Raw genomic sequence first — 14,998 nt, forward strand, 5'->3', positions numbered from 1 at the left:
TCCTACATTCTTAGACTATTGCTGGGCTGGGGATAGCATCTAGCTGATCCCCATGGCAGGCGCAGTATCTGGAAAGGTGTCACTGGATTGCTCGGTAGCTAAGATGCTCTCTATTCCTTTATCTCCATTTGCAGATGTAAATGAAAGGTCTTCGTTCTTGACTTTTTAAACCACTAGATATGATTTTAGCTGTAAGCCCTGACTCACTGCATTTCTATCTCCTGACGACTTCAGTTTCTCTTGGTGGTGGTGGTGGTGGTGGTGATGAAGGTGGTCATAAAAGCAGCTAACATGGGTTAAGGTTACTGTGGAAAAGGCCGGTGCGTGGTGCTCTGGGCACATTTCCTTCTGAGTGTATTCCCCTCCCATTTTGCACCCTTAGTATATGATTAGTGTTTGCATATGTATTATCTCACTTAATCCGGCAACATGGCCGGCCACTTTATATTATCCCCATCAGACAATGTAAATATATAATTTATTGGAGCTTAATTGTACAAAGGAAAAAAACCTACTGTGACAGAGAGGAGGACACACCCTTCAGTCACTCTTTTCTTTCTTTTTTTTAATATATTTTATTGATTTTTTTACAGAGAGGAAGGGAGAGGGATAGAGAGTTAGAAACATCGATGAGAGAGAGAAACATCGATCAGCTGCCTCCTGCACACTCCCTACTGGGTATGTGCCCGCAACCAAGGTACATGCCCTTGAGTGGAATCGAACCTGAGACCCTAGAGTCCACAGGCCAACGCTCTATCCAATGAGCCAAACCAGTTAGGAAACATTTCTTTTTTGTTGTTTGTTGTTGTTGTTAATCCTCACCAGAAGATACTTTTTCCATTGATTTTTAGAGAGAATGGGAGAGGGGAGAGGGGAGAGGGTGAGAGGGAGTGAGACAGAGACAGAGACAGAGAGAGAGAGTAAAGAGAGAACTATCGATGTGAGAAAGACACGTCGATTGGTAGCCTCCTGCAAGCACCCCAGCCGGGGCCAGGGATCAAACCTGCAACCCAGGTACATGCCCTTGACCCTCCGGTCTGCAGATCAACGCTCTAACCACTGAGAAACACCAGCCAGGGCTCTGTCGCGTCACACACACTGGCAGGATGCTCCAGGCTTTCTGTCCTAGCTGCAGGGGCCGATACCAGGCATACTGCCCCTTGTCCACAGGGAGCTCAGCTGAGGAGACGGCTCCTTGCAAGACAACTTTTATCTGACTCTTGGGACATGTAGCTGCCCCGTTTCAGAAGGTAGTTGTTGAATCCAGCATATTGTGATCTCTGCTGGCAGCCCCAGAGTAATAAGGCCGGGTTGTGTCTATTTGTGCTAAAAGGTGCGTGATGGTGTTAAACCTGTCTTGCGTTCCAGACTACCTGGCAGCTGTGGACACGTGGTTGGGAGTCCTTCTGCCCAAGATGAAGCCTCTCCTCTATCAGAATGGAGGGCCGATTATAACGGTGCAGGTAACCATGGAGATGAGCATGGGCTGGCGGGGCGCGAAGGCTTCCATCCAGTCACAGTATTTATAGGAGGGGTGCAGGCCTGAGCTGCATAAGTCTGTTTCTCTGAGAGGCAATGCCACAGATGGTGCTTTGATTTAAATTGCATTTGGGGGGGGAGGTATTACCTTTTTTGAATGCCTGCTATATACCAGACTCTGTCCTGGATGCCCTGCCAATGACATTCAATTATTCCAGCCACTGTCTCTTTTATTTTTTTAAATATTTTTTATTGATTTCAGAGAGGAAGGGAGAGGGAGAGAGAGATAGAAACATCGATGATGAGAGAGAATCATTGATTGGCTGCCTCCTGCATGCTCCCTACTGGTGATTGAGTCCACAACTTGGGCATGTGCCCTTGACCGAAATCGAATCCGGGACCCTTCAGTCTGCAGGCCCACGCTCTATCCGCTGAGCCAAACTGGCTAGGTCCACTGTCTCTTTTCTTTTTTTTTTAAATATTTTTATTGATTTTTTACAGAGAGGAAGGGAGAGGGATAGAGAGCTAGAAACATCGACCAGCTGCCTCCTGCACTCCCCCTACCGGGGATGTGCCCGCAACCAATGTACATGCCCTTGACCGGAATCGAACCTGTGACCCTTCAGTCCGCAGGCCGACGCTCCATCCATTGAGCCAAACCGGTTTCGACCCACTGTCTCTTTTAAATGAAGACTTCCAAAGAGATTAAGTGACCTGGCCAATGCCACCCAGCTAGCGCCTCCGTTCGTGAAGCATTTGAGGAAGTTTATCGACCTTCGTCCCTGCTCAGGTGTATCTCTGGTCTCTCCCACCCCCCATACCTCTGCCTGGCCGCCAGGAGGTCACATCCAGCGTGTAGACCAGTGATGGCGAACCTATGACACGCGTGTCAGCACTGACACGCGTAGCCATTTCTGATGACACTCAGCCGCTGAGGCGGCCGCATGCCGAGGATGAAACATTTGCTGCTCCTGAGGATGAAACATTTGCGAAATAATGTTTTTTCCTCAAAGTGACACACTACCCGAGTTATGCTCAGTTTTTTGGCGAAGTTTGACACACCAAGCTCAAAAGGTTGCCCATCACTGGTGTAGACACACCGCACGCCTACCCAGTGGTTCTGGAATCGAATGGAGGCGGCTGGGCTCGATAAGAAAGAAGCTGGCGACAGTGCCCTCGGTGGTCCTGGATCTGTCTCTTGCTTCAACAGTGTTTGGACGCCCCAGACCCAGGGACACCCCATCTTCTAGCCTCCGACCACTCTCCAGCATCTTATCCAGTCACCACCTTCAGAACCACCTCCGAGACCAGCCAACACCCCGGTTGTTTTCCTACCTTAACTCCTTATTGCCGAACAACCACGAGCTCACAGATTCGTCAGAATTACTCCACTGAGGTGGAGGCTGCGGTCAACGCCTGGCCAACCTGCATCTGCGGGCCTCCGCACCTACCTCTCTCTGGGCCTCTAGTTCCACCGCTAGGATGTGGCCCTCCAGGGCGTGGGCCACTTCTTTCGGGAGTTGGAGAAGAAGCGCGAGGGCTCCCAGTGTCTCCTAAAGACGCAAAACCAGCGCGGTGGCCGCATTCTCTTCCAGGATGCGTTGAAAGCTTCCCAGGATGAGTGCGCAAAACTAGGATGCCATGGAAGCCGCCCTGGCCTGGAGAGGAACTGAACCAGGCCCTTGTGGAGCTGCAGGCCCTGGGTTCTGCCTGCGAAGGCCCTCATCTCTGGGACTTCCTACAGAATCACTTCCGGGTGAAACTCATCAAGAAGATGGGCTACACCTGACTCACCTCTGCAGGCTGGCCGGCCCCCACGCTGGGCCCCCACGCTGGACCCCCACGCTGGGCTGGGCGAGGATCTCAAGAGACTCACCCTCAATCACGACTAGGAGCCTTTGGAGCCCAGAGGCCTTTGAGGGGCCCCTCTGCATTCCCCTGGTGTCTGACTTTTGCCTCTCCCTGAAATACTAGCCATTCGTTTTTGTTTTTCTTTTAAAAAAATATATCTTATTGCTATCAGAGAGGAAGGGAGTGGGAGAGAGCGATAGAAATATCAATGATGAGAGAGAATCATTGATTGGCTGCCTCCTGCAAACCCTGCACTGGGGATCAAGCCTGCAACACGGGCATCTGCCCTAACCTCGAATTGAACCATGACCTCCTGGTTCATAGATCGATGCTCAACCACTGAGTCACGCCCTACTAGCCAGTCTTTGAACCACCCTGAAACCCTCTTCCATGCAATGGACCGAATGGAAACAATAAAGCTTTCTGCAGCAAAAAAGGAAGGAAGGAAGGAAGGAAGGAAAGAAGGAAGGAAGGAAGGAAGGAAGGAAGGAAGGAAGGAAGGGGCTAGCTTCAGTAGCCAGTGTTTCACTGGAAGCTTCTATGAAAGCTGATTTCTATCTCTGTCTTAATTCAGGCCAAGGGCCGTAGGGATGAGTTCACTCAGTTCGCAAAACTGGCGCTTCCTCTGAGTGCCCCGAGAGCCTGAAGAGGCCACCAAGGAGCTGTGTCTGCAGGCGGGACAAAATACGATTCCTACCAGAAGGCTCAGATCCCTGCCCGCAGGTGGTTAGGGCCCTCAACACCATTGTCTGACAGCTGCAGGAAGCCCAGCCTGGACCTTGACTCATCCTTATGATTCAGCCACAGGTGCAAATATTCTCTAAACCAGCACCATCTGAACTGGACTCATGTGGATGTTTATCTCAATTCATACCAAGACCACACCTAAAATAAGGAAAGCCACAAACACCTATTAATATCCCAGGTGACAATAATTAGGGGTAGGACCTTCCACCTACAACTTTGCTTCATCCAGTGTATGGAGTAGTCATCATGAGGTAATAGCCCTGTTCTTACTTGTTGCTGTGGAAGATCAACCACTTTAAAGGTCCGAGGTGCCTTGTTGCTTCACTAAGGAGCGTACAGGATGACATAGTTACTCTAGAACTAGGACCTGCAGATGGCGGCCCGTGAGCCAACTGGCCTGCCTCTTGTTTTTGTAAATAAAAATCCATTGGAACACAGCCACGCCTATTCATTCATAGAGTGTCTATGACTGCTTACGCACTACAATAGCAGAGTTAAGTATTATCTACAACTAGAGGCCCGGTGCATGAAATTCGTGCACTCTGGGGGGTGTTTCTCAGTCCAGCCTGCATCCTCTCACAGTCTGGGAGCCCTCGGGGGATGTCTGACTGATGGCTTAGGCCGGGAATGGGCCTAAGCCAGTGGTTGGCAAACTCATTAGTCAACAGAGCCAAATATCAACAGTACAACGATTGAAATTTCTTTTGAGAGCCAAATTTTTAAAACTTAAACTTCTTCTAACGTCACTTCTTCAAAATAGACTCGCCCAGGCCGTGGTATTTTGTGGAAGAGCCACACTCAAGGGGCCAAAGAGCCGCATGTGGCTCGCGAGCTGCAGTTTGCCGACCACGGGCCTAAGCTATCAGTCGGACATCCCTAGTGCTCCTGCCACCACTGCTGTGCTTGCCAGCTGTGAGCCCAGTTCAGGGCTTCTGGCTGAGCAGCACTCCCCTGGGAGCACACTGACCACCAGGGGGCAGCTCCTGCATTGAGCATCTGCCCCCTCATGGTCAGTGTGCATCATAGCGACCTGTCGTTTTGCCGTTCGGTCGATTTGCATATTAGCCTTTTAGTTTTATTTATTTTATTTTTATTTTATTTCTTTTTGTTTAAATTTCTTTATTGATTAAGGTATCACATATTTGTCCTCATCCCCCCATTCCTATCCCACACCACTCCCCACGCATGCCCCCACCCCCCTGTTGTCCTTAACCACTGGTTAGGCTCATTCCTTTTATTATTAGGATTATCTACAACAGTATAGAACATCACTACAATCCAAAAAACTAGCACTGTGATTTCTGTTTTCTTTTTCTTATTCCTGGGCGGGGTACATTTTTATGCTGAGTTGCTTTTTGGAAAATGAATTTTTGAGCCCGACCAGCGTGGCTTAGTGGTTGAACATTGACCTATGAACCAGGAGGACACATGCCTGGGATGCAGGCTCGATCCTTATCCCCAGTAGGGGGCGTGCAGGAGGCAGCTGATCAATGATTCTCATCATTGATGTTTCTCTCTCTCCCTCTCCCTCTCTGAAATCAAGAAAAATATATTTTAAAAAAATGAATTTTCGCCCTAACTGGCTTGGCTCAGTGGATAGAGCATCAGCCTGCAAACTAAAGGGTCCCAGGTTCGATTCCGGTCAAGGGCATGTACCTTGGTTGCGGGCATATCCCCAGTAGGGGGTGTGCAGGAGGCGGCTAATTGATGTTTCTCTCTCATCAATGTTTCTAAATCTCTATCCCTCTCCCTTCCTCTCTGTAAAAATAATAAAATATATTATAAATAAATAAATAAATAATGAATTTTGAGGACTGAGTGTAGGGGATATTTTTGGTGTTAGAATGACTTCAATGGGATCTCTGACTTTTTCCCCATCCTCCTCTTTTTTAATTTGCAGGTTGAAAATGAATATGGCAGCTACTTTTCCTGTGACTATGACTACCTGCGTTTCCTGCAGAAGCGTTTCCGCTACCACCTGGGTAATGACGTGGTTCTGTTCACCACCGACGGCGAAATGGAGAAGCTTATGCAGTGTGGGGCACTGCAGGGGCTGTACGCCACCGTGGACTTCGGACCAGGTTGGTGTTTGTAGCAACAGAAAACCCAGCTGAGGCCATGCACGCAGGCTTGGGCTTTTGACTCAGCTGATCGCTCTGGGCAGCTGTTGTGCTAAGCGGCAGGGGCCTATTGCACGAGATTCCTCACATTTCCCTTTATCGAGTTGTTAAGATTATTTTATTTCTTTTTTTTAAAATATATTTTTATTGATTTCAGAGAGAGGAAGGGAGAGGGAGATAGAAACATCGGTGATGAGAGAGATTCATTGATCAGCTACCTCCTGCACGCCCCCTACTGGGGATCGAGCCCGCAACCCGGGCATGTCCCCTGACCAGGAATCGAACCATGACCTGGTTCATCGTTCAGTGCTCAACCACACTGGCTGGGCGCTAACATTATTTTCTTTCAGTTGATTTGGTCTTTAGGACAGGACCTCCGTTTTCAGCGCTGGCAGGCCTGGCCTGGAACCTGGAGGGCTGTCCTCTCAGGTGCTGGCTGGCCCAGCAGCTGTTCATCTGGGAGAAGCTCTACCCTGAGGCAGTTGCTGTTCAGGTTCCAACTGGGACACACTGCTCTTCTCTGCTCTCTGTGGCCCCCCCAGTCGTGACTGGATGCTCTGGGCTCTGTTGTGGCCACAGTGAACTCTGAGGTCAGCCACCGGCTGGGTATGTTGGCCTGTCAGCCCTGGAGTGCGGAAAGTAACTTTCATTACCTCTGCATAGCTCATAACCCCATGAGCAGTCATGGGCCGGAGGTGGTTTGGTGGATGCTACAAAACTGGTCTTACCTGACTCATGAGTGCCTTGTAAGGTCCCACAAATGAAAGTTCAGGGGCAGCGTGGCGAGGATGCGTCTGGATATAATATACTTCTGGCTGTAACGAAAGAATCTTCATTTAGGTTGAGAGCAGCTTTTGTAAGGGACATGATATAAAGGATCCCGGACTGAATTTTTTTCTTCTCTTTATTTTTTGCTATGAAGAACATTATTATGACCGTTGAAATCTTTGAATGTGGTTAGATTATACATAAATTAGATTATAGTATTGTATCCACGTTAATTTCCTGGTTTTTAATATTTGTATTGTGTTTATTTAAAGAATGCCCTTGCTCTTAGGAAAAGCACAGTGAAGTATTTAGGGGTAAAGGGCCATCATGCCTGCAATTTATTCTCAAATAAATTTTAAAAATATGAATCATTTATTTTTAATATTTTTAATTGATTTTTTTTTAGGAGAGAGGAAGGGAGAGAGAGAGAGAGAAAGAGAGAGAGAGAGAGAGAGAGAGAGAGAGAGAGAGAGAGAGAGAAATCAAGAGAGAAAGAGAAACATTGATCAGTTATCTTCTGCACACCTACTGGGCATGTGCCCTGACTGGGAATCAAACCGGTGACCTCTCAGTGCATGGGACAACAATCAGCCAACTGAGCCACACCAGGGCAAAATATGTATATTTTTACATGGAGAAATAAATTGATAAAATAATGTGGTAAAATGTTAACAATTAGAGAATCTGGGTGAAGGGAATATCAGTTTTTGTACTATTCTTACAACCTTACTCTAAGTTTGCAGTTATTTCAAAATAAAAAGTTATTAACCACCCCCCACCCCCCCAAAAAAAGACCAGTTCTTCAAGTAGCATAAAGACCTCACTGTTCTTCTGTCCAAGGAATAAGACACTCCATGCATGTTGCCTGTCCAATACTTGCCTTCACCAAAGAAGGATTTCATTGTATTAAAAAAATTTTTTTTATTATTCCTCACCAGAGGATATTTTTTCCATTAATTTTTAGAGAGAGTGGAAGGGAGGAGGGGGAGAGAGAAACACTGATGTGAGAGAGTCACATCAATTGGTTGCCTCCCACATGCACCATAACCAGTGCTGGGGATCAAACCTGCAACCCAGACACGAGACCTTAATCAGTTATCAAACCTGAGACCCTTCGGTGCACAGGCTGACTCTCTATCCACTGAGCAACACTGGTCAGGCGTAATTGCGTTTTTAAAGAGATTCTTCTACATTACCCAAACAGAAGAAGAACAGGCTTTAAGTGAATTGCATGTTTCTAGAAACGGCTACACTGCTCAGAGCATTTGGTGATAACTCATCTGCAAAGAGCTGCACAGGAAGTGGCATGCTGGCTTCCTCCTTCTCTGGCACACCTCCATCACAGTGATGAAAAAGCACAGGCTTCTGTTGGGAGGGACAAATGGAAGATTATCACGAGTGTGTTGTAAGCGTTCTTTGCAGGTGGGATGACAGCACGATTGCTACTGTGGGTTGAAGGACAGACCACTGCAAGGCCAGTGTACCTGGGGCAGGTGGGCTCATGGCAACTTCATTCGTTTGTGTGGAAGTGGGGCATTGGCTGAGGGTCAGATCATGGGAGGAGGCTCATGAGAAGAGAAACAAAAGATCTGAATGCCACCTGTTGCTTCATAGTGAGAAATTTACAGCCATAAGCAAGGGATCTTTCTTGATCAGCACATTCTCTTCAGAAACGTGGCCTTACGGAGAATCCAAGACCCATTCGAGAGCAAGGGGTCATGTGGAGGTCTTGGCTGGTGTCACTTCCACTCTGGGACACCTGCTGTGGGCACTGGGCCATACGTTTGGGACCAGGGTGTCCTCTGCTCTGGTTGGAGAGACACTATCCAAGGCAACCATGACCTCTCTGTGGAGAAATTCTTTCTCCTTTTAGAGGAGGAAGGGAGAAGCGAAGACATGGGAGGACAAGACATAGGCATCCTACGGAATATTTAGAAAGAAAGAAGGAGAAGCAAGTGGCTGGTGATGTACAAAGTAAAATTCAGAGGATGTTCCATTATTTGGGGATAGACACAATTAGACCACATTCATTTGTTAATTAATTGGTAAATATTTGTGTCACTATTATTGTGTATGGCACTATAGAGCAGCAGTCGCCAACCTTTCGGACCTCACGGACCACCAGTGGTCTGTGGGCCACTGGTTGGCAACCATTGCTGTAGAGGAAGTACTGCTATCTTTAGAGCAGGCCTATCCTGTGGGGAGCACCTGGGTCAACCAGGTGTTTCTGTGAAGAGAGAATCCTGTAAGACATGCCCAGGCTGTGGGGAAAGACAGGTGGAGAAGTCAAGCCTGTGACTTGAGCTCCCCAGGCAGTGTAGTCAGGAAAGGCCATGGGCACCCGTTCAGAGAGGAAGCAACTTTTGTGGTCCCCAGACATCCATTGGTCTGAGTGCAGCCTAAAGCTAGCTTGCAGGTCTTCCAGACCCATGGGAGTGTTGAGAAGCTCTGGAACCTCAGGTTCAAATCCTTCAAGGGCTCTTTATCTGACTTCTTGTCATTCCCATGACTGACCTTTCTTCTCCCTCTGGTCATGTTCAGGTGCCAACATCACAAAAGCTTTCCTAATCCAGAGGAAGTATGAACCCAAAGGACCCTTGGTAAGAATTGGGGGTGAATGTGGAGAGACTGCTTGTACCAACCTCATTACGGTTGTTGAGAGATTACGTGCAGTAGATGGGGGGAGCAGACCCATGGTTTTTCTGGCTCTGGGATTGTGGGGACATAGCCCTCTGGACACATGAGTGACAGCAGCAGCAATGCTCCTGCTTGACCTGAGGCCCTGCCCTGGGGCGGAATAGAATGGGGACTAACGCAAATGTCTTGCCATGCGCTGGGCTCCGTGTTCTTGCCTACTTCACCTCACTTGTCCTCATGGCACTCTCCTAGGTAGTATCATTGCCTCCCTTTTCAGTGAGGCTCACAGAACATGTGACTTGCCCAGGGTTGTACAGCTGGAGAGTGGCAGAGCCAGGATCCGAGTTTAGGTCTGTGTTGGCCACCGGTGTTCAGACCTTGGTACAAACAGCCTTTTCTGAAACTGGCCTCTGCTCAACGAGCAGGGCAGAAGCTGCACTCACAGAGTTTGGGTGGAGCTGCTTCCTGAGATGAGGAGGCCCCAGAACATGTCCAGATTTCTTTCTCCTTCTCTAGACCAAGGGCTTGGCAGGGTCATGCCCAGGAGAGCCATGAGGGCGTGGGGCCTGCTTTGCAGAATGCTTGGACGAGTTGACCTCACTTTAAGTCAACCTGAGAGCTGAAAACCAAAGGGTCCATTTGGAGCTGATTCTAACAATATTTTGCCATCTGATTCTTTTGCCCAATAAACTTCCCTACTGTATTTAAACTGGGGATGGGTTAATAAAATTTTGATGCAGGTATATAACTTTCCAGACATACCATTTCGTCAGTGCCTGAGTTTTGAGTTTGGGCAATGCTGTCTTCACTGGTCCCCCAGCTCTGGGTTAAGTAGCGCATGTCGACTCCCCTTTCTACCAGTCCCTCGGTGGGGAACCTGGAGCAACAGTTACAGGGCAATAGCCCCAGCATTTGCTGGTCATGACTCTAGCCTAACCTCCACCTCCCTTTCTCTTTTTAGATCAATTCTGAATTCTATACTGGCTGGTTAGACCATTGGGGCCAACCTCACTCAACAGTCAAGACTGAAGTGGTAGCATCATCCCTCCAGGATATACTTGCCCGAGGGGCGAATGTGAACCTGTGAGTGTTCATTTCTGGAGGTTGAGGGCGTCCCCCCACTGCTGTCAGCTGACAGTGAAGTACTGTCTGTTCTGTTTCCTTGTAGGTACATGTTTATAGGTGGGACCAATTTTGGCTATTGGAATGGTAAGAGCAATATAACATCTGTTTGTAGAAGCTTCTGCTAAAATGTTTTCTGGTGCTTGATTTTGGGGGAGAGGAGGTGCCTACAGACAATTTTTATTTTCTATTTGTGTTTGTCGTCTATATTTTCTAATATATAAAGAATTGCCTATATAACTTAAGAAATCATTTTTCTTTTTAAAAAAATGTTAAGGGTCATAAATTATGCATTTAGGAACCTTATTGTTTTAAAGCAGGCTGGCTAGGCAGGCCTCGGTCACAGTCCCTGGCTATAGCTCACATGGGCATATATGTTCTGCCGTGGTCTTTTTTTTTTTTTTTTTTTACATTTTGTTTTGGGGAAATATAATTCACATACCATAAAATGCATGATTTTAAAATGTAGAATTCAGTGGTATTTAGTATATCACAAAGTTGTGCAGCCATTTCTGCCACCTAATTCCAGTACACTTTTATCAGTTCACAAAGAAACCCCATACCCAAGAAATTCTCCACACTCCCTCCTCTCAGCACCTGACAACCACTAGTTTACTCTCTCTCTCTCTAGATTTGTCTATTCTGGACATTTCATATAAGTAGAACCATACAATATATAGTCTTTTGTGTTCAGTTTATGTTATCCTATCTAATAAAAGGGTAATATGCAAATTAACTATCACTCCATCACAAAGATGGCGGCGCCCATAGCCACAAGATGGCAGCGCCCAGTCCTCTCAGCCCCGCCAGAGTCACCCAGTCCCGGGGGTGGGGGGGGGCGGCCGCTGAGAGCAGGCAGCGTGAGCGGCCTGGCAGAATGCTTGCTTCATTGCCACGACAAAGAGGCAAGTGTTCCACTCCTGCCATGGAGGGCCTCTGGGCAGCAGGCACAGAGCAGCGTGCGGGGCAGGGGGGGGAGGGACGCTTGTGTCATCGCCACGGCAACAAGGCACCCTGGCCACGGATGGGCCTCTGGGCCGCAGAGAGCCTCTGGGCAGTGGACGCCGAGTGGCCAGGCCCTGCAGAGAGCTACTGGCGCACGGATTTGAGTGCAGGGCTATTAGTTTAGTATAATCTTTTCAAGGTTCATCCATGCATCAGTATTTCATTCCTTGTTATTGCTGAGTAATATTCCATTGTATGGCTGTACTACAACATGTTGTTTATTCATTCATCAGCTGATGGGTGTTTGGGTTGTTTCTACTTTTTGGCTATTCTGAACAATGTATGAATATTAATGCTTAAATATTTGTTTGAATCCATTTCAATTTGGGTGTGTGTGTGTGTGTGCCTAGGAGCAGAATTGCTGTGTCACATTGTAACTCTATATATATATATATATATATATATATATATATATATATATATATATATTTTTTTTTTTTTTTATTGATTTCAGACAGAGGAAGGGAGAGGGAAAGAGAGATAGAAACATCAGTGAAGAGAGAGAATCATTGATCATCTGCCTCTTGCACACTCCCTATTGGATATCAAGCCTGCAACCTGGGCATGTGCCCTGACCAGGGATTGAACTGTGACCTACTGGTTCATGGGTTGCCACTCAACCACTGAGCTACACTGGCCGGGCTGTAACTCTATGAGGGAACTGCCATAGTGTTTTCCAAAGTGGCTGAACCATTTTACATTTCTATATAGTCTTTTTTTTGGTAGGAAGATTATGACAAAATTATCTTCATTGCCATTAATTTTTACAAAGACATACAATGCTTCTAAGCCTCATTCCCCACCTCTCTTTATATCTGTATAAATCATTCTCTCTGAATCATTAAGGATGCTCCACTGTTGAGTTTTGAAGGGTTAGTTTGGACCTAAATCTCCTAAGATCTCTGATTGTATACTATCTGTTCTTAATGAATTTCCCCCTTAGAACTGCTGTCTTTGTGAAGGGTTGGGTGGGCTAAGAGAAGGCTTAGCTTCCAAGTATTATCAATGTTATTACTATTGTTAGAGCCAAGAAATGGAGGTATTGCAAAACTCGAATGTCGCTGGTTGAAAGACAATAATGTGCAAGATTGGTAGTTGAAGTTTTAGGTCGTCTCTCTGTATCTCTGTCTTCTCATTAGAAACAGTAAGACTTTGGGATCCTTTTTCATTCAGTAGCTAGGAATTCCACCTCGCTTCCATTCATGGAATGCAGATCCAGGAATGAAGACGGATATATTTGGGAACGTTACTATTCATGATATATATATATATATATTTTTTTTAAATATATATATATATATTTTATTGATTTTTTTACAGAGAGGAAGGGAGAGGGATAGAGAGCCAGAAACATCGATGAGTGAGAAACATCGATCAGCTGCCTCCTGCACACCCCCTACTGGGGATGTGCCCGCAACCAAGGTACATGCCCTTGACCGGAATCGAACCCGGGACCCTTGAGTCCGCAGGCTGACGCTCTATCCACTGAGCCAAACCGGCTAGGGCCATGATATATTTTTAAATATCTTACTGTTCTGCTTAAAAAATACAGTTTTAAAAATTAGACATTATGAAAACTACCACTGAGAAAAACAGAACTTGTCTTTAATCCTCTCCCTCGCTCCTTACCCTGCCATAATTCACGAGAGCCTCTTTTCCACCTCTGCTTTCCCACTTAGTCCTCATCGCAGTCTAAGCTGGGCTACCATTACCGACCCACTTTATCGATACGGAAAGCAGGGGACACAACAAGTCCACAGGTCTCCCCCCTCAGCTTGCAGGGGGTGGAGCCTGGACTCAAAGTCAGGTCTCGGAAAGCTGGTCAGTGCCCTTGGGATAACCCCTTGCAGTCTGAAGCCCCTGCCCTACCGTGAACGCCAGGCCTCTGACCTGCCGTGTGGCCTGGTCTCTTAGGGGACATGCGGGAGAGCCATTCTGCTTCTTAGCCGCTGTCCTTCAGGCCAGCTTCCCAGAGGAGAGCTATGAGAGAAGAACGCCATGAGCTCACTGTTCATCCTACCCAACACAGGTGCACATACATGTGCAAGTGTGTGCACCACACTCTGTGCCCGTGTGTGTCCCCGTCTGTCTGAGGGGCTCCTGCGGGCTCCAGGCTGTCCTATCTGTCTCACACCACGTGGAGAGCCGTTTCTTTGCCTTCCTCACTCGCACTCCCTGACGTGGAGAAGAGGCTCGAGTTAGCAGTTTCTCTATGACACATGGCTGGTCTGAAGACGTCCGGAGAAATGTTCTGCTGGTAGGAACGGAACAAAGACCTCCTTTGCCAGTCCATCCTTGAACCCACCAGACAGCTTCCCAGCCTGGGAGGGCACACTTGTCCAACCCAGAGAGCTCCTCTCCCGCCCCGAGAAGGGTGGGGAGGCCCCTCCGGGGCACTGAGGCCACACCTACGTCTCAGGTGCACGCATTGTCTCCTCTGCAGCGAGCGCACAACCACTGCCACTTGAGAACTAGAGAAGGGACCACAAAGGAGAAGGTGAGCTCCTTGCAAAAAGGGATGTGGTTTTCTTTCTCATTGCTTCTCACGGCAAAGGATGTGTTTTATCATCTGTTTCCCCAGAGGCGGGCAGACCTGCTGCAGGCAGCTGTCTCTGATTAATAAGAAGTGAGGGGAGTGCCTGGCGGTGTTGCTCAGTGGATTGAGCGTCGTCTTATGCACCAAGAGGTCGCTGGTTTGATTCCCAGTCAGGACACATGCCCAGGACATGGCTCCATCCTCAGTAGGGGGCGTGCCAGAGGCAGCCGATGGATGTTTCTGTCTCATCAATGTTTCTATCTCTCTCTCTTCCTCTCTCTAAAATCAATAAAAACATATTTTAAAAAGAAAGAAATGAGGGGCCAAAACCGGTTTGGCTCAGTGGATAGAGCGTCAGCCTGCGGACTCAAGGGTCCCGGGTTCGATTCCGGTCAAGGGCATGTGCCTTGGTTGCGGGCACATCCCCAGTGGGGGGTGTGCAGGAGGCAGCTGATCGATGTTTCTCTCCCATCGATGTTTCTAACTCTATTCCTCTCCCTTCCTCTCTGTAAAAAATCAATAAAATATATTTTAAAAAAAAGAAAAAAAGAAAAAAAGAAAGAAATGAGGGAAAGTAATATGAGGGGACTGATTCAGTTGGTTTAGGTGTTTCCAAACGCAGATTCTGTGCAGAGAACTAATGAGAACTAGTTTGGCCTGGCTCGTGTGTCAACTCCACCGCCCGGAGGATCACCCAGGGCGGATCCATCGTTGGTGAGCTGTGGGACCATTC

At 47.6% G+C, this 14,998-nt stretch overlaps 1 protein-coding gene across 1 annotated transcript in view; it reads left to right on the plus strand.

Annotated features, from left to right (window-relative positions):
- Nucleotides 1–14,998, plus strand: part of GLB1 (galactosidase beta 1) — a 67,732-nt gene that overhangs the window by 20,898 nt on the left and 31,836 nt on the right. The window contains exons 5-9 of the mRNA XM_079795304.1: nucleotides 1,369–1,463; nucleotides 5,978–6,158; nucleotides 9,507–9,565; nucleotides 10,564–10,685; nucleotides 10,771–10,811. Coding sequence (XP_079651430.1) covers nucleotides 1,369–1,463; nucleotides 5,978–6,158; nucleotides 9,507–9,565; nucleotides 10,564–10,685; nucleotides 10,771–10,811 — 498 coding nt within the window. The remainder of the gene's footprint in view (nucleotides 1–1,368; nucleotides 1,464–5,977; nucleotides 6,159–9,506; nucleotides 9,566–10,563; nucleotides 10,686–10,770; nucleotides 10,812–14,998) is intronic.

The sequence above is a fragment of the Cnephaeus nilssonii genome (genome assembly GCF_951640355.1).
Source record: "Cnephaeus nilssonii genome assembly, chromosome: 17".
In the NCBI taxonomy this organism is placed as follows: Eukaryota; Metazoa; Chordata; class Mammalia; order Chiroptera; family Vespertilionidae; genus Cnephaeus; species Cnephaeus nilssonii.